A 23,657-nucleotide genomic window follows, 5' to 3' on the forward strand; every position below is an offset into this window, starting at 1 on the left:
TTTGACTTCACCCCCAAAGGCACACTCCATTGTCCCTCGAGACAGACAGACGCCAACAACAATTCCCTAGATTGTCTGTGCGATACAATAATGACGACGTCCGGACTGCCGACTTACCTTGCACTGAGCGAGGACAATATACCCGGAGTTCTTGTAGTGCTTTTTCTTTTCTTGATATTTATGGTTAATACATTCCCATTTCACCTGCCGGGAGAGAAGGAGACAGGGTTTTCTGAGCACCACGTGATATCTGAAGGCAGCCCTCTTTAGGGAAGCTTTTCATGTTTAACAGACTACTGTATTTTAATGCTTTGTTGGAAGCCGCCCAGAGTGGCTGGGGAAACCCAGCCAGATGGGTGGGGTATAAATAAATTATTATTATTATTATTATTATTATTAATTATACAGACCACCAAAGTCAAAGGAGAGCTTTGCTGGATCCATCCAGGGGCTCACAGAGGCCACCGCTCTGCTCCTCGAGCTGGCGAAGAAGGCAGAATATAATAATAATAATAATAATAATAATAATAATAATAATAATAATAATAATTTATTATTTATACCCCGCCCATCTAGCTGAGTCTCCCCAGCCACTCTGGGCGGCTCCCAACCAAATGTAGAAAAATGCAGGAATCCTGCCCACAGCTATTCCCGGGTGGGCTCGAACCGCCAGCCTTCTTGTTAACAGCCAGACGCATTGACCCATTGTGCCAAAGGAGGGAACAGATGCTTCTGGCGAACTCCCAAACCAGGCTCCTGGGCCAGAGCGGGGAACCTTCTCTGCCCAAGAACGGCAGAGGCGCTTGTCAGAGGTGGGCGGGGCCAGAGGCAGAGGGGGCGGGGCCAGAAGGAAAGGGGCGGAGCAACCGGTGCAACTCTGGCCTTTGCACAGTAATAGACCCAGCCATGCAGAAGGCAGATGTTTGGGCACATACGCGCCAACCAGTCTCTTTCCTCCAAACCACGGTTTTGACCGACCTCTGTTGCATCCCTTTGCATCGTTCTTCCCCCCCCCCCAAAAAAATACACACTTTCCAGGAGTATTGGGGGCAAGGAGAAAAGGACTGGGAAGATTTCTGCAGTCAAAGATTGCTGGATTCCGGCATTTGCCAGTATAGTGGTACCTCAGGTTACATATGCTTCAGGTTACACACTCTGCTAACCCAGAAATAGTGCTTCAGGTTAAGAACTTTGCTTCAGGATGAGAACAGAAATCGTGCTCCGGCGGAGCGGCAGCAGCAGGAGGCCCCATTAGCTAAAGTGGTGCTTCAGGTTAAGAACAGTTTCAGGTTAAGAACAGACCTCCGGAACGAATTAAGTACTTAACCCGAGGTACCACTGTACAGGTGTTAGACTTCAAGGCTCAAACCCAGAGTTGGCTGGCTTTCCTGGGACGGGGGACCCATTCAGCGACAGCTCACCTGCTGCATATCAGCAGTCGGTGTGCACCAAAGTGGGCATGGCCTCCCTCTCACACAGGACACGCCCCCTCCCATAACTAAGGGGCCGTCACCAAATTCTGTTTTCACGCGAGGCCTGTCCTCACTCTTCTCCGCTTTCCTCGCTGCCCCACACCCCGGGGCATCATTCCCGGCTGACCGTTCAAACTACCTCATCCCCCGAGGCAGCCTGAAGCATCTCCTGGAAAGTGGTGCTGAACTCGCCGATGTAGTCATGCTTTCCGCTGGAGTCGTGGTCGTAGATGATGCACTAGGAGGAGAGGAGGAGAAAGCAGGTGAGAGGCTGGGAATGGGGACCAGGCGCCCTGGGGATACCTGCTCCTGTGGTTTGTCTACACAAAAAATGCAACAAACAAGTTCAAGTCCCATCAGTATTGTGGGAAATCCCGATGTGAGACCCAGAATGATTGAAACTGTCTGTTCTAATTGCCCGTGGCTTCTAAACCCAGAAGAAAAGGCTAACACAATACAGTGGTACCTCGGGTTACAGACGCTTCAGGTTACAGATGCTTCAGGTTACAGACTCCGCTAACCCAGAAATAGTACCTCGGGTTAAGAACTTTGCTTCAGGATGAGAACAGAAATCGTGCTCCGGGGAGCGGCGGCAGCAGGAGGCCCCATTAACTAAAGTGGTGCTTCAGGTTAAGAACAGTTTCAGGTTAAGAACGGACCTCCGGAACGAATTAAGTTCTTAACCCGAGGTACCACTGTACCGAAAGAATGTGAACATGTTAATTTAATTTTAATTTTAATGGAATGCTCTTTGCTCAGCCAAGTTTACGCAAACGTTCCTAAGCATATGGACTTAAGTGCAATGGGTTCTAATCCCCTGGGGAAGTGTGCTTAAGATGGGAAGAAGAAGAAGAATTTTATTTATACCTGTCCCAACACCTGAAATCGTGAATGCAGCACACAGAAACATGCACACACAGAAAGAGTCCAGCCATTATTTATTATAACAACTTATTATTTATTAAATTTATATGCTTCACTTCATCAAAATATCCCAGGGTGGAATATAACACCATGCCACCTTATAGCCTAGGCTTGCCATAAATCAGGAAAATTCCTGACAAGTCCTGGTTTTCGGGCATAGAACTGGCATCAAGGAGGAATTGGGAAAATGTCAGGGGAAACCCGAATGCATGGTTTCCCCAAAAAAGCTCAACGGGTGTCAGGAATTTTACTTTTTGAAATATGCCACCCCTATTACAACCCTATATAAATATAATAAAAATAAAAATAACATTATGTTTACCCTGGGTGCCTGGGTCCCAATGTGCCCCTGTTTCCCCATAGGTCCTTGACCCCCTGCCCTAACCCCCGCCCCCCACCCCTTTGACTCTCCTGGTGTTCCCGCGCTCCAGAGGAAGCTCACCCGGATGCTTTTCCCCGGATCGCAGCTGCACAGGGACTGCAGGGAGACACGGAAAGGTTGCCATCGGGGGCTCAAGTTGTTCTTCACCACCTGGCACATGATGGGAAAGGAAATGCACAAAAATCAAGTTGACCCACAAACTGGTACCAAAGTCGTTCCCGCCCTCCTGTCACTCACATCACACAACTTTCTCTCCCCAAAATGGATCTCTACTCTCCTGTCCAGGCCAGCCTAAAGCGACGGGGACTTTTTGGTGGCTGCACCGAAATTCCAGGATACCCTTCACAGAGAGTTCTGTCGAGCTAGCCTTGCCCGGATGTTTTGGTTTGGACCTTGAGACTCTTATCTTACATGAAGCGGCTTGTTTAAGCACTGTATCTGCTGCCTTCTCATCTTGCTGAGTGATTGTCATGAAGATTTTGAACGTACCAAGTTTCTTCTAGTCCTTATTGTTGTACACCGTATCTGCAAAACTGGCACTGTTACAAGCCCCCAAAATACTGTATTTATTTACTCAAATGTAATGCACACCTTTTTTTGGGCCAAATTACAATGCATAAATTAAGGTGCGCATTAGATTCGATGCCACATTTGCGTTCGCCAGCAAATCCTTTTTTGGTTTCAAGGTTCTGAAAATTGAGGCGTGCATTAGACTCGATGGCGCCTTAGACTCAAGTAAATAAAGTACTTGTTCTGCAGTTGCAAGAAATCAACCTTTTCGTGTGCTGGAATGAGCACAATGGAACTCACTGCTTATAATTATCAAGCAAGGACTTCACTGTATTTTTTAGAAACATTTTTGCCTAGGCAAGCCTAACCAGACACATAGATGTTGACAAGTTTCAATCCCTTTTGTTTGTTTATTTATTTATTTAGTATACTACCCTTCACCCTCAGGGGTGTTCACAGCATAAAAAAAACAAGATTAAAACACTGTTTGCTGTTCATTTTAAATTACCGGTCTCTCTCTATGTGTTGTTAACTGTTTTTGATCGAAACCTTTAATATTTCTTGTAAACTGCTTAAGAGGTTTGCATACAACCAAGAGGTACATGGATTTTGTTAAGTAAAAGAAAATAAATACTTGGGTGAAAATCCTTGTGGGGAAACCGTGGAACAAACTGAGATAATATACCATATTTTTCGCTCTATAAGACGCACCAGACCACAAGACGCACCTAGTTTTTGGAGGAGGAAAACAAGAAAACAAATATTCGAATCTCAGAAGCCAGAACAGCAAGAGGGATCGCTACGCAGTGAAAGCAGTGATCCCTCTTGCTGTTCTGGCTTCTGGGATAACTGTGCAGCCTGCATTCGCTCCATAAGACGCACACACATTTCCCCTTACTTTTTAGGAGGGAAAAAGTGAGTCTTATAGAGCAAAAAATACGGTAAACCAGCACCACCAGTAACAACAACCTTAGCCGTGTTGCTGCTGCTGCTATTGTTTTGCAAATGTTTGCCAAGTTACTTAAGAAGGTTGCTGTCAGTCAGAGTAAACTACACTGAACTAGATGGACCAAAAGGGTCTGGGTTTAGGGTCGGGCAACTTCCTGTGTCCCTAATCTTATATATTCCCATACTTAAAAGAGGAGGGAGGTAAAGCTATGTGTGGATCAGCTCAGGGGCTGTGTCTCCGCGGCAGATAGGATGGGAACATAAATTCTGATTCAGAGGTTGCAGGCAGCTGGTGTCTTTGGCAAAGACTCTGTTAATGCCAACACAACTGGTTAATATGGATCCATTAGCCTTCAACGGTTTGACCACCCAAACATCTGAACCTCTTTTCCCGCTGCCTGAGAGCATCTCTTCCTCATGGTCCTATCACACACACCTTGCCTTCAAGTCATTTGATCTATGCGCAATTTCACCTTCCCAGTCCATGAATGAATCTGAATAGCATGCTGATGACCTAGTAAAAGGTAAAGGTAAAGGTACCCCTGCCCGTACGGGCCAGTCTTGCCAGACTCTGGGGTTGTGCGCCCATCTCACTTAAGAGGCCAGGGGCCAGCGCTGTCCGGAGACACTTCCGGGTCACGTGGCCAGCGTGACATCGCTGCTCTGGCGAGCCAGAGCCGCACACGGAAACGCTGTTTACCTTCCCGCTGGTAAGCGGTCCCTATTTATCTACTTGCACCCGGAGGTGCTTTCGAACTGCTAGGTTGGCAGGCGCTGGGACCGAGCAGCGGGAGCGCACCCCGCCGCAGGGATTCGAACCGCCGACCTTTCGATCGGCAAGCCCTAGGCGCTGAGGCTTTAACCCACAGCGCCACCTGCATCCCGGTGACCTAGTACTTGTATCTAGAACCCAGGTGGGCCTGAGACGGCTGCTTGCAAAATTAAGTTCATATTGCAAGAGGAATGCTTTATCTATAAACTATGATAAGATGCAGGACATTGTATTTGGGAAGCGTTCTAAAAAGCATGTTTGGCACCAGGATGAACACATCATAACCCAAGTAAATACGTTTAAATATCTGGGATTGATTTATTCAGAAATGGCATCTTGGAATACACAGCTATCCAATATTAAATTGCAAGCCTTCAAATCAGCAAAAGCCTTTCTGAAATTCGCTGCCTGTAAAGGTAGAAATCTGGTCAACCCAGCTCTATCTGTGTATAAAGCAAAAACAATGGCCCAGATTCTATATGGTGCAGAGGTTTGGGGTACCTCAAAGGTCTCCGGTCTGGAACCCCCACAGAATTATTTTTTAAAAGTTCTTTTAGGGTTACCCAAAGACGTGGAATCTGCCATGGTCAGGTTGGAAAACTCGCATGTTGAGCCAATAGATAAAAGAATTCTCTGTTCCTGGTTTAGAGTTCAACAGATGGACAACACTAGGCTACCAAAAAAATGTCCGATTGAGCTCTCAAATGGATTACCCCTTAAAAACTGGGTACATCATGCTGCCCAACTGATGGGCAAATATGACCTCTCAGTGACTGAGATTAAAGAACTCCCCTTATATTCATATTCCCATACTTAAAAGCGGAGGAGGCAAAGCTATGTGTGGATCAGCTCAGGGGCTGTGTCTCCGCGGCAGATTGCATGGGAAAAGAAATTCTGATTCAGAGGTTCCAGGCAGCTGGTGTCTTTGGCAAAGACTCTGTTTATGCCATTGCAACTGGTTAAAATGGATCCATTAGCCTTCAACGGTTTGACCACCCAAACATCCGAACCTCTTTTCCCGCTGCCTGACAGCATATCTTCCTCATGGTCCTATCACACACATCCTGCCTTCAAGTCATTCTTCTCCACCTGACCCATGCGCAATTTCACCTTCCCAATCCATGGATGAATCTGAAGATGATGATTGCAGTATTATAGGGTTGACATACATCCAGATATTTTTGGATTGTCCAGGATTCAAGTGGTGGAATTGGGGGGGGGGGGTTTCAAAAATATCGGGTTTTTTGCCAACAGAACCAGAAAGTGCCTTTGGGGGAGTTATTTTTTAAAAAAGAAGAAGCTCAACAACTTCTTTGTGTTCGGATTTGTACTTCTTGAAATACACACACACACACACACACACACACACACAGGTAAAGGTAAAGGACTCCTGGATAGTTAAGTCCAGTCAAAGGCGACTCTGGGTTTGCGGCGCTCATCTCGCTTTCAGGCTGAGGGAGCCAGTGTTTGTCCACAGACAGTTTTCCAGGTCATGTGGCCAGCAGGACTAAACTGCTACTGGCACACAGAGGACCTTGTCGAGTGCCAGAGCGCACGGAAATGCCGTTTACCTTCCCGCCACAGCAGTACCTATTTATCTACTTGCACTGGTGTGCTTTTGAACTGCTAGGTTGGCAGGAGCAGGGACAGAGCAACGGGAGCTCACCCCGTCACGGGGATTCGAACTGCCGACCTTCCGATCGGCAAGCCCAAGAGGTTCAGTGGCTTAGACTACAGCGCCACTCGCGTCCCTATATATATAAACACACACACACACTGTGCCTTTTCCCCTGACAGGGACTCAAGGCGGCTTAAAGATAAAACAAGAACAGCTAAAGATATGGGGGGGCATTAAAAAATGATTAAGCATTAATAGAATTAAAACTGCATATACAGCACAGAACCAGCCCCCTCATTAAAAGCAGCCACTTCCTAAAACTCCCCCTTAGTCTTCTGCCGCTAAGCACGCCATGCAGCCCATAATAGCTCACCTCTGTCCTCCAGACCAGGTGTTCTTTCTCGTTGCTGTTGACCTTATAGATCTCCAGGAAAGGATCGGATTTGCTGAAGAAATCCTACAGGGATCAGGGAGAGGGTTCAATCGTCTGAATGCTATGGGGCAGGGCACAGCTGAGGTTCAGCTAGGGATGGGGGGCTTAATCAGTCAATTTCACTTTCTATCAGCTTCTCATTTTCCCAGTCTTACATTCATTTCTCCAGATTTCCACGTCAGCTTTCTTTCTTTTTTTTAAAGTCTTTATTAAAAAATTTTTTTTTGAAAGTACAAACAAAAAATGAAACGAAGGAGAGCGGATGTAGAGGCTGAGTCATTAGCATAACCAGCTTAAGACAGCTCGATAACGAGGCATACTGATAATCTTAACTATTTCTTTCTCCTTTATGTTTTCTTTACAGTGTTTCAAGAATTAGCTCAGAAGATCCATGGTCTAGCATACATCAAGGGCTTATTTAAATCAGTAAACACATCCATTCAGTTTGTGATTTTTAAAAAAGTGTCCTTGTGAACATTTATCAGGATTTTAGTGCGACTTTATGCAAATATACCCAACAGGTGACCAAATCTCCCCTTTTCTCCACTTCCACATCTAATACATTTCATACATGATTGATGAGATAATCCTGTCTATTGGACCAACTCCAAGCACCTCAAAATGTGGCCAGTTTTCGGGTTCCACAGAGCTCTGCTCTGTGTGGTCTGCCTTGTGGCTGCAGTCAGCCATTTCAGCTCAGCAGTGATTTCAGCTTGTGGAAGCTAGCCAGGCCTGCATACCTAGCCTAGCATCCCATCCTTGTCTCCAGTGAACTTCCCACGAGGTAAGACACAGTGATAACAGCAAGAACCTTTACTGAACTACATTGCTGGGAAACAGAGGCAAAGCAACTGCCTATATACATTTCTGAAAGCCTGGGCCACTCCCAACATGATTGGCTGTCTAAACTTCCAAACTGCGAATCACGACTCAGAGTTGAAGGGCCAATGGCAGAGGCCCAAATCCTGTAATGTTCTGCAATTGGACGTCATGTATCGAATCAGAACACAGGAGCTCAGAATCCTTAGTCCAGACTCAAGCTCAGGCCAACACAGACCACTGAATACATTTCTCAAAGTGAAGAAGAGTTCTGTGGAACTCGAAAAACCACTTTTTTTTTTTGCAAGGCTGGCATTTTACTTTTTACCTACCTTGTCGTCCAGCTCCTGCCCATGAAATTCCAGTTGCACAAACTCGTTGGTTCTGGACACCTCCTCTGCTTCAATCTGCGGCGATACAAGTCCCAGGTAGATAAACATCTCCAAGCATTTATTCTGTTTTCTTGAACACAGGCCTTCTGACTACCATAAAAAACTTGCAGCGTGCCAAATGCCCCCCCCCAACCCCTGGCACTGGCCCTTTCCCCCCTCCCCATAGACTGTGCTTAAATATAGGAGAGTCGCCGTATACCCATGTTCAAAAACTCAGCGGCTGACCTTTAGTCGGTCATTATCTCTCAGATAACCTACCTTGCAGGGGTGTTGTAAAGGAGGGAAATGAGGGAAATGAGGGAGAGGGGAGCTATGATCTCCTTGGGAAAAGGCAGGCTATCAGCGTAATGCGAAACAAACAAGCACACAATGAGCAGGCTATCTTGGCTCCGTAAATCAGAACAGGTGATTCCAGACGCCTCGTGTAAGTAAGCCAAGCTGCAGAGGCGGGTTGAAATTGAGGTTATGGCCAGGCAGTCAGGGCAAAAACTCCTTCGGACTCCAAGGCACCAGATTCTCCCAACTCATTTATATTCCTGTATTCCATTCCTGCCCATATTGACAAATGGCAGCTGAATTAATTTGCACGCCACTTAATGCCAAGACAGGTGAACAGTTTCCACGTTTAAAAACCAATCTGACAAGCATTCAACGCCCAGGATTTATTTTATGTTGGGGGAAGGTAGGACACCCGCCTGTCATTATCCTCTGTCTGGCTCCGTCTAGCAGATTTGGAACAAAATGCCTCAACAGCAGTTCTTTTAAATGACTTCCTTTTGATCTCAAGCGCTCTGAAGAATCTGTCAAAATCTTTCTGCATTTTCTACTTTTAGTTGAGTGTTTTTATTCCCTTACTTGATTTAGGGGGGCCAGCTGCCCTCCTGCCCCCATAATTAAAATACGAAGTAAAGAAAACCCATCGAAACATTAAAATATATACCGGTAGTTTAAATGTGCAATGGATAAACTGGGGGGACTTGCACCGGTGAAGCTGGTGTCTGAGGGGATGAGAGGCGATGTGAACGTTCTGCCTGAGGAGTATTACGTCAACAACTGGCAACTGCAGATGTGCCGGCCGGACCCACAGTAAGAAGCGCAATACTCCTGGTGCGCTGGAACAAGGAGGTTTACCTCCCTGGGCCTCCAGTGGGGAGAGATAGTGCTGTAGCTAAAGGGTAGAGCCTCTGCCTCGAATGCAGGGAGTCCCGGGTTCGAAAACCAACAGCATCTGCAAGCAGGGCTGGGACAGACTCCTGCCAAAAATCCCAGAGCTGCTATAAGTCAGTGTGTGCAGCATTGAGCTAGATGGGCTGGTGGTCTGATTCAGGATATAGCAGGTTCCTGCTGTTAAGTTGTGGGTGAACATATCAGACGACACAGCGATTCTTCAAACAGCTCTTGTTTATTCACAGGCCAGGACAGAACTGAACTGAAGGGCTCAGTCAGCCTGCTTATATAGAGCTCTAGTACCACGTTACTGTAACAACTTTCTAAAACTATCCAATCACTGAACATCACTTTCGATCCTTCATTTGCATAACTATCTACAGTATCCCCCTGCTGGCCCAGGGTGAGAACTTCAGTACATAACACCTGCGTTGGCTGGGAACTGCCTAGTTTCTCGACAGGAGGGTGCAGAATGCTGCAGCGAGGCTCCTCACGGAGTCCCTGCCATGGGAGCATATTCACCCAGTGCTTTACCAGTTGCACTGGCTCCCGGTGGAGTATCGGCTCAGGTTCAAGGTGCTGGTTTTGACCTTTAAAGCCCTCGTATTTACGGGACCGCCTCTCCTGGTCTGCCCCGCAGAGGACCTGAAGGTCCATGAATAACCATAGTTTAGAGGTCCCGGGCCCTAGGGAAGTCAGATTATCGTCCACCAGGGCCAGGGCCTTCTCAGTGATGGCTCCGACCTGGTGGAATGCTCTGTCCCATGAGACCAGGGCCCTGCAGGATTTAACTTCCTTCCGCAAAGGCCTGTAAGACAGAGCTATTCCGCCTGGCTTTCAATTTGAACTTAGCCTGCTCTTTTATTCCCCTTCCTTCCCTCCCCCTCCCCTTTTTATGAAGATTACCCACTCTGGGATCCCACAGCTAATTCTCCCCTGGTCTCCTCGCTGGCCCAAATAGGACTAATTTAGCCAGCTAGCCCTGGTGATCATCTAACGTTTATTGGATGGAATTCCCCCCTAAATTGATTTTTGAATTCTGAGTTTATTGTTAGTTACGTTTTATACTGTATTTTATGCTGTTTTTTGTTGCATCAATTAAGTGTTTTAAATTTGTTGTTAGCCGCCCTGAGCCTGGTTTTTTTGAACTGGGACGGGCGGGGTATAAATAAAAAATTATTATTATTTTAAAAAACCAGATCCTTAGAAAAGCAACGGCAAGGCATTCATCATTGGGCATTTCCTGAGTGTTCTGGTCCAATCTCCTTCGCGACACCCCTGCAAGGTTGGCCAGTCTGGTAAACAAACGCCACACCTTAAGTGAAGCCCTGCCCCTTTCTGACAGCAAGAGATGATTGACAGTGGAACGGTCTGCCTCAGGAGGTTGTGGGCTCTGCTGCCTTGGAGGTTTTTAAGCAGAGGTTGGGTGGCCGTCTGCCATTCCTGCACTGTTGTGATTCCTGCATTGCAATGGGTTGGACTAGGTTGATCTTGGGATCACTTTGAGTTCTGCAAACCTGTGATTCTATCATTCTAACCCCAGTGGACTCTAGGTAGCCAATTGCACTCTGTGCATGCTCAGGAGCGCTCTTGCAACCCGCAGATTCCGAGGCTGACGTTTAGACACGGAAAAGAGGCTCCCTCCTGGCTCTTCTTCTCCTGCCTGTCCTTTGAGTGTCTTTGTCCTTCCTTGTCCCTCAACAGGTTCTCCCATCCTCCTCCTTCTCCCCCCGCCATCCACACCCCCCGACCGACCGATTTTTGTACCGTGATGGTTGACTTCTCAACAATCTCTCCGCTTGTCAGCTGCAGCTGCTTTGTGACCTTGGTTTGGGAGACAATCTGGGGAGCCGGCAGTTGAGTCACAGGCAGGCAGGCAGGCAGGCGGGCGAGGAAGGAGGGAAAAAGGGCAGAGAATGAATTGTGCTTCAAGGGAAGGAAGAGAGTGACATGTTTATTTGCTGATTTGCTTGTTTAAAATGTATACACCGCTAGGCCAAAGCGGTTTACGAAGAAAGATAAAAACCATAAAATCAGGAAATATTTATAATGCGTGAAAACACTAAACAGATTAAAATCCACATTAGCTGATGAAGAGGAGAAAGAGAGAGGGAAGGAAGAACGGTAGAAGGAAGGAGGGAGACAAAGAGAAAGAGAGAGGGGGGGGGAAGGAAGGAGACGGGAAAGGAGGGAGGGAGAATAAAGAATGAAAAGGGAGGTGGAAAGCGTCTTCCTGTCCCAAATTACAGGGGTTTCCAGACTGTTGCTGTTTTCAGGTGAAACTCAGATTGTATACCAACAAATTCAGCTTATAGAATTAATATTGGTTAATATTAGTATTAATATCCCGCCATCGGACTTCTTGCAGTAACAAAAGTGATGGGAAAATGCACTGGAAACTGGGGGATTAATGAATAGCTGGCATCATGAGACGTTCCTGCAAATGTCATACAAGCAATTCTGGATGAACGCTCAATAAACAGGTCCACAAACGAGCCCATGCATATGGCAAGAGAACTTGCCCAGGGTTCAAAACCTAGCATACAATTTAGCTCCCTGGAAATTTCCACTTTCCTTTTAAAAAAAGTCATCCAACAAATTTCTAGCCCTCATGAGTGGCTAGCACACTGCACTTCATCCGGGGCCTACGGGCAATTGTTATTATTGTTATTTATTAAATCTGTACGCCGCCCATCATCCCCAAGAAGAGTTTAAACATGCAGAAAGCTTTCTGGGTTTATTCTAGAAAATCAGCTGGGAATTACATTAGCTGCCCCCTCTCCATGTTTAAACTATTTAGAAGGAAGTCGGCAAGATCAAGCTTTAGGCATCATAAATCCAGCAGGAATCCTTTATCCAAAGGCTTGGGGAGACCAGAAGCCTAATAGATCAGATTTTAGTAAGGGAAGTATTGGAACACTTAAATATTGTTCAGCTAACAGCCACATGTAAGGAGGGAGAGGAGTTTAGTATAAATAAATGGAACCTAGTAACTGATTGGGACGCGGGTGGCACTGTGGGTTAAACCACAGAGCCTAGGACTTGCTCATCAGAAGGTCAGCGGTTCGAATCCCCGCGACGGGGTGAGCTCTCGTTGCTCAGTCCCTGCTCCTGCCAACCTAGCAGTTCAAAAGCACCTCAAAGTGCAAGTAGATAAATAGGTACCGCTGCGGCCGGAAGGTAAACAGTGTTTCTGTGCGCTGCTCTGGTTCGCCAGAAGCGGCTTAGTCATGCTGGCCACATGACCCGGAAGCTGTACGCCGGCTCCCTCAGCCAATAAAGCGAGATGAGCGCCGCAACCCCAGAGTCGTTTGCGACTGGACTTAATTGTCAGGGGTCCCTTTACCTTTTTAGTAACTGATTATATTGAAAGGGAATTGGGAATTTCAGAACAGGAAATGGATTATCTGTGTTTAGCAAGGAATGGATCATCTGTGTTTAGCAACCGAAGGAAAAGCAGAAAGCTTTAAACGAAACGGAAAACAAATCAGACACCTGTTGAAGCCTCTGCTCCAACATATCAAACACTATTTTGATCATTCATTCTAGCTCCAAAATAGTGAAATGATTAAATTTTACACACGTTTTGAAAACCAACTCTTTAACTTTTGGCGTTCTCAAAACCTCGGGCACGTAGATTGTGCCTCGGCTGGACAAAACGACGCTGCCTATTTAAAAGTGAAACGAGCAAACCACGCCACGAAACTTGAAAGCCTCGTTATCGCCGCATTTGGTTGCCGGAGCAAGCAAAGCCTATGAGTTTCCCGAGTGCTGCCCCATGGGCAGATGACATCGCTGCTCCTACTGTCCCTTCCCCACCCACAACCCTTTGGAGGATTCCTAATAAATTGACATTTGGGCCTCTATTTCCCAAAAATACAGTGAGAGAAAGGTTTACCCCCCCCCATGGGGTCAAACCAGCCTTACCTGTCCTAAGGTGCACTCGATGGTGCCCAGGAGGACCGCCGTTTCGGACCCCACGTCTTCGGCGCTCTCTCCATCGGCGTCGAAGACATCAAACCTCAAGATCTGCATCTCTTCGAAGAAGTAATCCAGGGCAAATACATGGCCAAAGACAGGGTTCCGGGAGCCGCGGAGGACCTCGGAGCGCCCCACCTGGGAGGAGAGGCAGAAAGGGGGAAGGAGGGAGTTTCGGGACGAGGTTTTGCTGCGGGTTGGACTAGATGAGCTCTGGGGGTGCCCTTCCAACTCTGCCTTACTATACCCTTTTGATTCTATGAGGCTAAGCACTAAAGGAAGCAGGTTTCTTATAAAATGGACCTTCAGACCAGGCTCGTGCCAATCCAGGGCCTTGCCAATGTGTTGGACTACAAATCCCATCAGCCTCAGATTGGCAGAGGCTGACATAGGGCTTATCCCCCTCTTTCCTTTTGTCCCGCTGACGCTTCGTGTCCGAGTGTGGGGTTTTGTGCAGGTTTTCGCAGGGGAAGGTCTAGAGCAGGGGTCAGCAAACTTTTTCAGCAGGGGGCCGGTCCACTGTCCCTCACACCTTGTGGGGGGCCGGACTATATTTTGAAAAAAGAACGAATTCCTATGCCCCACAAATAACCCAGAGATGCATTTTCAATAAAAGCACAGACTCTACTCATGTAAAAACACCAGGCAGGCCCCACAAATAACCCAGAGGTGCATTTTAAATAAAAGGGCACATTCTACTCAGGTAAAAACACACAGATTCCTAGACCGTCCACAGGCCAGATTTAGGCAGCGATTGGGCCGGATCCGGCCCCCGGGCCTTAGTTTGCCTACCCATGGTCTAGAGTTCAAAAAGAGGGGTGCTTGGGCAGAGAACTTTAAATCACTGGTGGTCCTGGAAAGACTGGAGGGAAGGTTAGTTTGGATAAGCTCTTAGCTAGAAATGGAAAGCCATTTTTAAAAAAATCTGTAGCTTCTTCTTCTTGTTAAATTAATATTTTATTAGAAGAATTTCATTCGTAAAATGAAAGAGTGATAAAAAAGGAAAAAGGAAAAAGGCGAATGAAAATAGAAACAAAAGGAAAACAATCACATTTCCGTACATTCGTAAACAGATGTGTCTGGTCTCATTATCCTAGTACAGATATATTTATCAGTAACCTAATATATTCTGAAAGGGACGCAGGTGGCGCTGTGGGTTAAAGCTTCAGCACCTAGGACTTGCCGTTCGAAAGGTCGGCGGTTTGAATCCCTGCGGCGGGGTGCGCTCCCGCTGCTCGGTCCCAGCGCCTGCCAACCTAGCAGTTCGAAAGCACCTCCGGGTGCAAGTAGATAAATAGGGACCGCTTACCAGCGGGAAGGTAAACGGCGTTTCCGTGTGCGGCTCTGGCTCGCCAGAGCAGCGATGTCACACTGGCCACATGACCCGGAAGTGTCTCCGGACAGTGCTGGCCCCTGGCCTCTTAAGTGAGATGGGCGCACAACCCCAGAGTCTGTCAAGACTGGCCCGTACGGGCAGGGGTACCTTTACCTTTAATATATTCTGTGTATAGTCGTTCCAAATATCACTATATTTATCCAAAGAAAGTCTTCTTCTACAGGCAGTCCGTTCATATATTGCCAAGATTGTCATAATGTCAAACCATTGATTAAGGGAATCATATCTCTATTCTTCCAGTTCGCCAGAAATATTCAGTAGCCAGTTAACATGTAATTCAGCTGCCATTTTGAACTGATTTAACTTGTTTTTATTCCCTGTTTGTGTCATCTTACCTCCAAAGAATTCAAGGCAGCTTTTAAAAGCAATACAATAATAAAACTGCTATAAGAGTTAACTATCTATTACCTCTCCCCAGTACTAAAATTTTTGCTTAAATATTAATCCATGGGTACATTTTATCCCAATAGCTAATCAACTTCCTCCCAATGCTCTTCTTGAAAATGGCGTTGCTTCTCTTTGCTGTGTTACCATTTTAAAAATCGCTGATATTACAGATATAATCATAATGGGTGAAAAAGGAGCAAAAGGGATATTTACAAATCAATTCTTGCTTTCAGACGGCAATGTTTTAAATCTGTACTTTGTGTTGTTGTGGTTTCCTTTCTGATGAAATCTGCTCCGAGTGCTTTATAAGCAGAAAGTCAAGATGATCCCAATATTATTATTATTATTTATTAATTACATAATATTTATACACTGCTTGATCGTTGGGAAAAAAAACCACACGCCTCAAAGCAGTTGACGAAAATAACAAACTTCTCTGCGAAAACACTTCAAAACTATTTAAAAACTTTAAAAGATTAAGATCAGATTAAAGCACACATCAGCATTCTAAATATCTGGGTAGGCTTGCTGAGACAAAAATGTTTTTAGCAGGTGCGGAAGAGAGTACCAGGAAGGCACCTGCGGGATATCAAGTGGCAAGGAGTTCCGAAGTACAGGTGCTGCCACACTAAAATCTTGATTTCTGACAGGTGCGAAACAGGTCTGATGTTTCACCTGTAGCAATAACAATCCTGTAGATTGAAACGGTCAAGTGGGAGGTGGGGGTGGGATCGTTGATCTTCCAGGTAAACTGATCTCAAGGGTTTTATATCCTAAAAGTAATCCTTTGAACTTGGCCAAGTAGCAAATCGGCTACCAGTGGCTGATCTCTGAGCACAGGTGCTGAATGCTGACAAGGCCTCATTCCTGTCAGCAATTGTGCTGAAGCATTCAGCACCGGCTGCCGCGTCCGAATCAGTATTATTACTATTGGTACTTGTGGCGTTTCTGCAGCCACAAAATAAATGTTTTGTGGGGCTTGCAAAAGTGCCTGATCTGCAGGTCGGAGTGGTCGAGTGGACATGCGTGGGGTTTATACGTAAGCAAACGGAAGCATCAGCCACGCACAGGTGAGGGACCGTAAATCATAGAATTGCAGAGATGGAAGGGAACCCTGGGGTCATCTAGTCTGACCCGCTGCAATGCAGGAACCTCAACGAAAGCATCGCACTCTGGGATAGCTGAGTCGGTAGATCATGAGACTTCTAATCTCAGGATCGTGGGTTCGAGCCCCATGTTGGGCAAAAAAGATTCCTGCGTTGCAGCGGGTCAGACTAGATGTCCTTTGGGGTACCTTCCCACTGTATGATTCTATGACCAATGGCCAGGATTGGGAATCTGGGGGAAACCCCACAAGATTTGCAGATAATATTAAGGGGGAGGGAAACCTTAAGCACAGAGAGACGTCTAAACAGGAAGCCCTGCGCACTGCAACAAAGTGTTACAGTTCCCACTCATCACATACATTTCCCTGATGAAAATAGAGACGTCCCCTTCCATCATGATAATTTTACTATTTATACCCCACACGTCTTACTGGGTTGCCCCAGCCAGCTTCTGGGCAGCTCCCAACATATATAAAAACATAATAAAACATTAAACATTTAAAAAACCTTCTAGTTTGCCTTCCGTCGGCTCGGGGGTCAGATAGCTCCATACCCTCCAAGGAAAACAGGGACATCCTAAGGGAAAGTGGGACATTCCGGGGTCTAATCAGAAACCGGGACGCCTTCTCTAAATCAGGGATGTCCCTGGAAAATAGGGACCCCCAATCAGCCTCTGGAATACAGTTTATTTACACTGCAATCTTGCAAGCAGTTTTGCCCAACAATTTAACGTGGGAGGTACTGGTTCATTAAAGCTCAAAAGGAAGGTTTGGACAATAAATGATTGGGAGTTGCTGCGCCATTAAACGTCAGATAACAGACTTGGACAACATCCCGGATTGGAATGGAGTCAGAGGAGGCTGCGCTGGTAAAAAGGCAGTTGGAAGAATATGTATATACAAATAAAGCTGTATTCGACGGATGAAAGGATATATGATGTTTGACATGATTGAGAACCGTGGAACTAGGGACGGAGAATTTTAAAGCGTTAAAATCAAGATGTGGAAAATATGGGAGAGACGGAACTGAGATGTGGATATATGCTTCAGAGGTCCAGACTGTGGGGAGCTCCGAAAAATCAATAATTTGGATTATAATTTGGTCTTTTTTAATCTTAGTTTTTTATTTTAATTGGATTATTATGATTGGATATATTAACTGGATTTTTTTATTGGAAAATCAATAAAAAGGATTTAAAAAAAGAAAATAGGGACCCTCAGAGGTCATCAGCCCAGTCAAAAGTGGCACTCTTACACACCAGTAAAATTAGCAAAAATGTATAAAGTAATAAATGCTGGAAGTGTAAAGAAAAAGAAGGAACATTTTATAATATGTGGTGGGAGTGTAAAAAAGTGAAATGCTTTTGGGAAAAGATATATAATGAGTTTAAAAAAATGTTGAAATATACATTTGTTAAGAAACCAGAAGCATTTCTACTAGGAATAATAGGAAATGAAATTAATAAGAAAGGAAGGAAGTTGTTCTTATACGCAGTAACGGCAGCAAGAATATTATTGGCCCAAAAATGGAAACAAGAAGAATTACCTACGATTGAAGAATGGAGAATGAAATTAATGGAATATGCAGAACTGGATAAACTAACAGGAAGGATCCGGAACCGACAGGACCAGAAATTCACTGAAGACTGGATTAAATTTACAGACTATATGAAAAGTATATGTGATGACCAGATAACGTTTGTAAGCTTTCAGGAAGTTCTGTGAAAATGTGTGGTAGAAATATTGTATAAAAAATAAGGTAAAGTAAGATATTATTGTAGTGCAATATTAAATTAAGAAATGTGAAAGAAGTGATCAAAATGCAGAATTATCAGACATGCTGAAGTCCAAAAAAGAGGATGTTGGTGATAAATTGGATGTTTTGTTTTGTATAATTTTATATTGGAAAATTAATTAATTTTTTTTTTAAAAAAAGTGGCGCTCTTACCTCGCTCCATTGTCCAGCGCTGAGCTGGTGAAGAACCAGGCATGGGTCGGGTTTGGCGGCATCTTCGCGCTCCGACAGGCTCCAGCAGGAAACTCTGAGCTCCACTCGGCTGGCGCCCAGCGCCACGGGTTGAGAGTCGACCCCTTCTGACATGGCGGGTCCTAAATGGGGTCAAGGGGTCGAAGGGAGCAGAAAGGAAGAAGGGGAAGAGATTGGCGGGTGGAAACAAGCAGAAGGATATTGCTTAACGCAACGGAGAGCTGGGTGGATGGGAAAGAAGGGATGGAACTGGGAGAGGTCTGAGCGAAGGAATAGGACAATAAGAAAGGAGAGGAATGGAAAATGTCCAGATTCTCATGGGAGAACCGAATGGTCAATTACACACAGCCAGTTTCTAGAATCGAGCGAAAAAGGGAGCTCGTGTCAATCTGGAAATATCTTCCACCTAATCTGTCCCCCCAAAATATATTCCTGGCTTGTGGGGTGGGGAGGAAAACTCTGTAGTTCCTCCCCAGTGAGAGAAACATGCTCTTCACCTGCTCGGTCAAAAAGGCCTTTTCACTTCTGTTCAAATCCTTCCCCACAGCTGAGCTTTCGAGGCAGAAAACAGATGCCTTTGGGAACCCCAGGCCATAGCAAAAAAACCCAAACTGAGGTAAAAGTTCAGAGAAAGCACTTTTCATCCAAGTGCCTCAAAATTCTGTTTCGGGCAGTGCCAGGGCTCTTCAGAGGTGTGGGCAATCAAAAAATGGTCCTTTTTTTGCCAAAAAAGGAGGGTTGAAGTTGCATATAAGAGTCTCTGAAGGGGACGGAGGGCCAATCTGAAGGGGTGCTAAAAAGGAGGGAGTGCTGTGAGTCAAACTAAGGTGGTGGCCTGTGTGTGGGGGGGTGAGAATCACATCATTTCGCCTGGGGTGGATTTGGCAACGACAATGGCGCTCTGCGCGCGCTCAGAGGTCTGAGCAGAAAAATGGCACTGGAAAGAAGCTTCTAGGTTTTCAAGTCGGGGAGTGAGGGGTGTTATGGAGATTCCCGCCCCATTCCCCCAGTCTGCCCCCCTCCCTTCACCATCCACCCTGCTTCGAGCTCGGGATGCAGAATTTTGGGAGGAAATATATATATTGACACGTTCCAAACTGGCAGGGGAGCTTCTGGGACCAAGGGGTGCTGAGTCAGCTCTAGCCCTGATTTATTACACTGCGGCCTGGATGGCTGGTTTGGCTCCCACTAGGGACCTGAGTCAGGTCAAAAGCGAGAGGCTCCAGCCTGTGTGGGGAGGAGCAGAGAGCCACGGGGGCGGGGGGGCAAGAGGGACATCTGAGACGCCGTGGGTCTAGTTTCACGGGCCGCCGTAGTCCTTTGCATTTGTAAAAGCAACACACACTCATAACAACACGAAGACTCGGTGGCTGTGTATTCAGTTATGTACAAAAAATATATACAGAATTAGCTGGGATAGGCACAAACAGAAATCCCAGCTGGCCAGATGGAAACCCCAGGTTTAGAAGCAGTTTATCCCTGAACGGTGCAGAACAGCAGAGGGGTGCCATTGCCCCCCTGTCATGCTCGGCTGTTCGCTGTGGGGAACAGGAAGCTGGACCAAGCAGGCCTTGGGTCTGATCCAGAAAAGCTCGCTCAGGGCCTGTGCTGATGCACCGCAGCCAGGCTCAGCAGAAAAGACAGAAGGGGGAATTGTGCCCACTGAGTATTTCCTGGAAAAGGTTTTACGGACGCTGCGACGTGCATTAATGCGCCGGGGACCAGCGCTTTGCTCCAGCGCTCAGGTTCTGTGATAAGGGAACCTCGGCTGCACGAAAAAATGTCATTTCCTGGCTCGCTGCCTCTTCTTCCTGCTCGGCTCCTCCCCCCATGTCCTGCTTTTCCAAATGCATGAAGATTTTGGTGTCTGTGTATTTTGGGTGTGTGTGTGTGTGTGCTGTACCACATGGCTGACTGCACACCGATTTGGTGTGCAGAGATCTCCGCCCAGTTCAAAAACCCCTTCCTAGAACGACAGTGGCTGACGAAGGATTTAAACAGAAAGTACCATGGCACTCTCGGATTATTGTTATAATTTATTGCACTGATATCCCACCTTTTTCTCAAGGCAGTGTGCATCGTTCTCCTCATTTGACCCCCACAACAGCCCTGCGAGGTAGGTGAGACTGAGAGGAAGGGAATGGCCAAGGTCACCCAGCGAGTTTCACGGCAGAGTGCAGGTCTGAACCTTGGTCTCCTGAGTCATAGTTCAATGCTCTAACCATTACACCAAATGACACTGTGGTTCATCCACACTGGCTCTCTCGACTCATTTCAGGCCTCAGTGTGGTTTGGGTGCATTTGTGCAGCAATGTGCATAGCAGTTAGAGCATTGGACCAGGCCCTCAGAGACCAGGAGCTTGGATGCTTGCTCCAAACTCAGATACCCCAAGGAAGTAGAGCTGAGACCGCTGCATAGCCCCACTTCATTCGGTAAAGTGTGTGAGGGGGAAAACAGAGGATCACCTCTGTCCACTTCTGCATGAGTCCCTGTTCTGGCACGACTCCTCAGGGTGAAGAGGAAATTGTCGTGTCTCTGAACGATCCGAGCACACGGCCAGAACTGTTTCCCAGTCCCCACCTCCTTAAGCAATGTCGATTTCCCTCTGAGCAAAGGTTACAACATTTGGGTGGGGTTTTTTTTAATATAGTGTTGGGGGAGAAATGGCAAGCAAGGGAGATGAGATGTTCAAACTTCTTCGCAGTGTGGAGAAAGCGAAGGAAGAGAGCTTTTTCTTCCTCTTCCACAAGAGTAGAAACCCGTGGGCGTCCTCAAAGGAAGCTGAGCGGGACCAGATTCCAGACAACAAAAAGATTTCCTTCTTCACACAGAGCATAAGCGGTGGAACCCACTGCCACATGAAGCAGCAGCGGCCGCCATATTGGATCGCTTTAAAAGAGGATTAGACAAATTCCTGGAGGAGAAGTCTCTGAGTGTCAGTTGCTGGAAAACGCAGGAGGGGAGATGGGTGTTGTGCTTGAGGGTTTTCCATATAGACTTCAAGCCAGCCACTGTGAGAAAAGGATTCTGGGATAGGTGGGTCTTTGGCCTGATCCAACTGCAGAACTCAGCCTATGCTCTGTTGACCGAACAGAGGTAGGATCAGAGCAGTTTCTCATTGAGAGACACAACACAATTGCAGTTTCTGGGAATCAGCATGTCTGGAACGAAAAGACTTGTTTGGGGGCAGTTTCTGTGCTGTGGCAATTCCACAATCTGCTACTCTTAGAGGCTGTGCCAATGTGGAACGTGCAGATGCCCAGTTGCCTTTGGAACTTGGACCACTTTTGGCTCTGAAGGTTCTGCCTAACTCAACATCAGGGAGATTTTTTTGGAAACCTAACAGGAACAGGGCAGCCCTAGCCCAAGCAGAGAGTCTGGCAACCCACCAAGTTTGTTGCAAGGAGACAAACGTTCTCAAGAAACATCCAAATGGCACCGCGTCTAAAGAGTTCAAGGACCAAGAGATGAGGCGTGTAGCACAGCAGGCTAAAAGCAGGTCAGTTGTAGCTGCAATTGGAACTGTTTCAGTTAGGGTCTGGGTATGCAAGCTTCGGAGGGCCACAGAACACTTTGTCAGGCTGAGATCATGAGAATGGAAAGGCTCCTCCGGACTGGTCCAGAGGCCGGTCAGGTGTTGCTGGGCAGCTCATGAGCCTGGCATGAGAGAGGGAGATGGCCTATAATTGTCCACCACAGCTGGCCCCCAATGCATAACGATCTCTTAGCCGTCCCAGCTAATTCCCATTGATGCACTCATTGGCCAGCATAACAGCTTGCAGCAGTCAATCCCCTCAGTAAATCTCGGCGTTGCATGGGGAATCATTTCCCTATCCCAGAATCCCCTTGCCAAAGAGCTCTGTGGAACCCCGAAGCTTGCACACGCACACCTCTAATGATGAAATCTAGGTTAATGCCATGAAACGTCATTTGACTTACTTTGTATACTTTGCTGGTAGAGAACACACAGCCTGGGGCAAGCAAAGATTACACAGCGAAGTGTGTTAGCTACATAGGGAACTGCTTTATCCTGAGTCAGACCACTGGTCCATCTAGCTCCATACTGTCTACACTGATTTCCAGCAGCTCTCTGGGATTTCGGGCAAGGAACGTCTCCCAAATCTTCCTGGAGGGGCCAGGGGTCGAACCTGCGACCTTCTGCTCTGGCACTGAGCACTGAGCCTTTTCCCCAAAGGACATGATAGATTGAGGGTATGTGAGAACCCCACCAGCACTGTTGAGGAACACACAAGGTGACTGACAACTGATGGCCTGAAGGAGGCGGTGTCTAAGGTGCTGGGACTGCACAATTCGAAGTCCAGGCACACCCTATGCAGAGGCACCAAGAGGACTAGAGACTTGAGTATAACGCAAGCTGAGGATCAACTGGGAGAATAACTATGGCCAAGCCACACACCTCAGCATGTGGAGAGATGCAGTGAAATGGAGCAGCCCACACGGAAGAAAACTACACACGCACTGTGTAGAAGACCAACACCTGTGCAAAACCGGGTGGCAGTTTGACAGAGTGGATCAAGGGCTGAACCGGGTCCAGAAAGACTCGGGTTCAAATCCTCGCTCACTGGGGCGGATGCCGCCTCTCAGCTTGGATTGTTGTGCGGCTGAAAGGCAGGGATTGGACGAAACCACAGCAAGCAATTGGAATAAGGGGCGGTATGTCTCTGAGAAGCAGAGGGAGGCCAAGGTGGGAGGTGGGGAGAAGCCACGTGGCCACGGGGAAGGGGGCAACGCAGGTGTGGTCAGCGGAGACCCCCAAAACCGCAAGGACCCACATCAGAAAGGAGGAACGACATAAAGCACACACACACACACACACGAAGAAGAGATCTAACAAAATGTGAAACAGACACCCCTTGTAGCTGTGCTGTGTTGTCACAAAGCACGACACCAAAGGCACAAAATAGGACCCCTTTTCTGACCCTGCTGAAGGGGACACCCAGACATCCCAGGTGCTCCCAAGCAGGCCAGAAAGGTAGTAATAATCCCCTGCATTTTGTTGTTGTCTGTCTCTAGAGCTCTACTGCGACTGAATATGGAGGCTCCATTTTTTCCCACTCTTTCAGGAGAAGGATTATGAACCCTCCCAGAATCTGTCTAATACTTTTCACATAATAATAATAATATGATTTTTGCAAAACCCGGCCTGAGTTCAGGCCATTGCAGCTTGTCTAAGTTAAATAAAGTTTTGCCTGCAAACTCCTGCTTTCGAATCTCTGGGGGGTCCTGAAAGGTTTGCCTGGAGACTGGGAAGAACTAAGTGCAGTTCCACGCAGCACCGAAAGAGACTGGGACACAGGGAGGGAGGAGAGGGGAGGGGTTGTTTTCATAATCTTTCCGTGGGCAAG

The 23,657-nt window shown here is 46.8% G+C and overlaps 1 protein-coding gene across 1 annotated transcript in view; it reads right to left on the minus strand.

Moving 5' to 3' along the window:
- The window catches only part of CPNE6 (copine 6), a 32,174-nt gene that overhangs the window by 7,639 nt on the left and 878 nt on the right, over nucleotides 1–23,657 (minus strand). The window contains exons 2-9 of the mRNA XM_081886858.1: nucleotides 18,252–18,412; nucleotides 13,365–13,553; nucleotides 11,205–11,279; nucleotides 8,211–8,285; nucleotides 7,000–7,083; nucleotides 2,839–2,928; nucleotides 1,612–1,710; nucleotides 118–204 (exon numbers count right to left, since the gene is read on the minus strand). Coding sequence (XP_081742984.1) covers nucleotides 118–204; nucleotides 1,612–1,710; nucleotides 2,839–2,928; nucleotides 7,000–7,083; nucleotides 8,211–8,285; nucleotides 11,205–11,279; nucleotides 13,365–13,553; nucleotides 18,252–18,404 — 852 coding nt within the window. The 5' untranslated portion in view covers nucleotides 18,405–18,412. The remainder of the gene's footprint in view (nucleotides 1–117; nucleotides 205–1,611; nucleotides 1,711–2,838; nucleotides 2,929–6,999; nucleotides 7,084–8,210; nucleotides 8,286–11,204; nucleotides 11,280–13,364; nucleotides 13,554–18,251; nucleotides 18,413–23,657) is intronic.

This window comes from Podarcis melisellensis (genome assembly GCF_964234715.1).
Source record: "Podarcis melisellensis genome assembly, chromosome: 13".
Lineage (NCBI taxonomy): Eukaryota > Metazoa > Chordata > Lepidosauria > Squamata > Lacertidae > Podarcis > Podarcis melisellensis.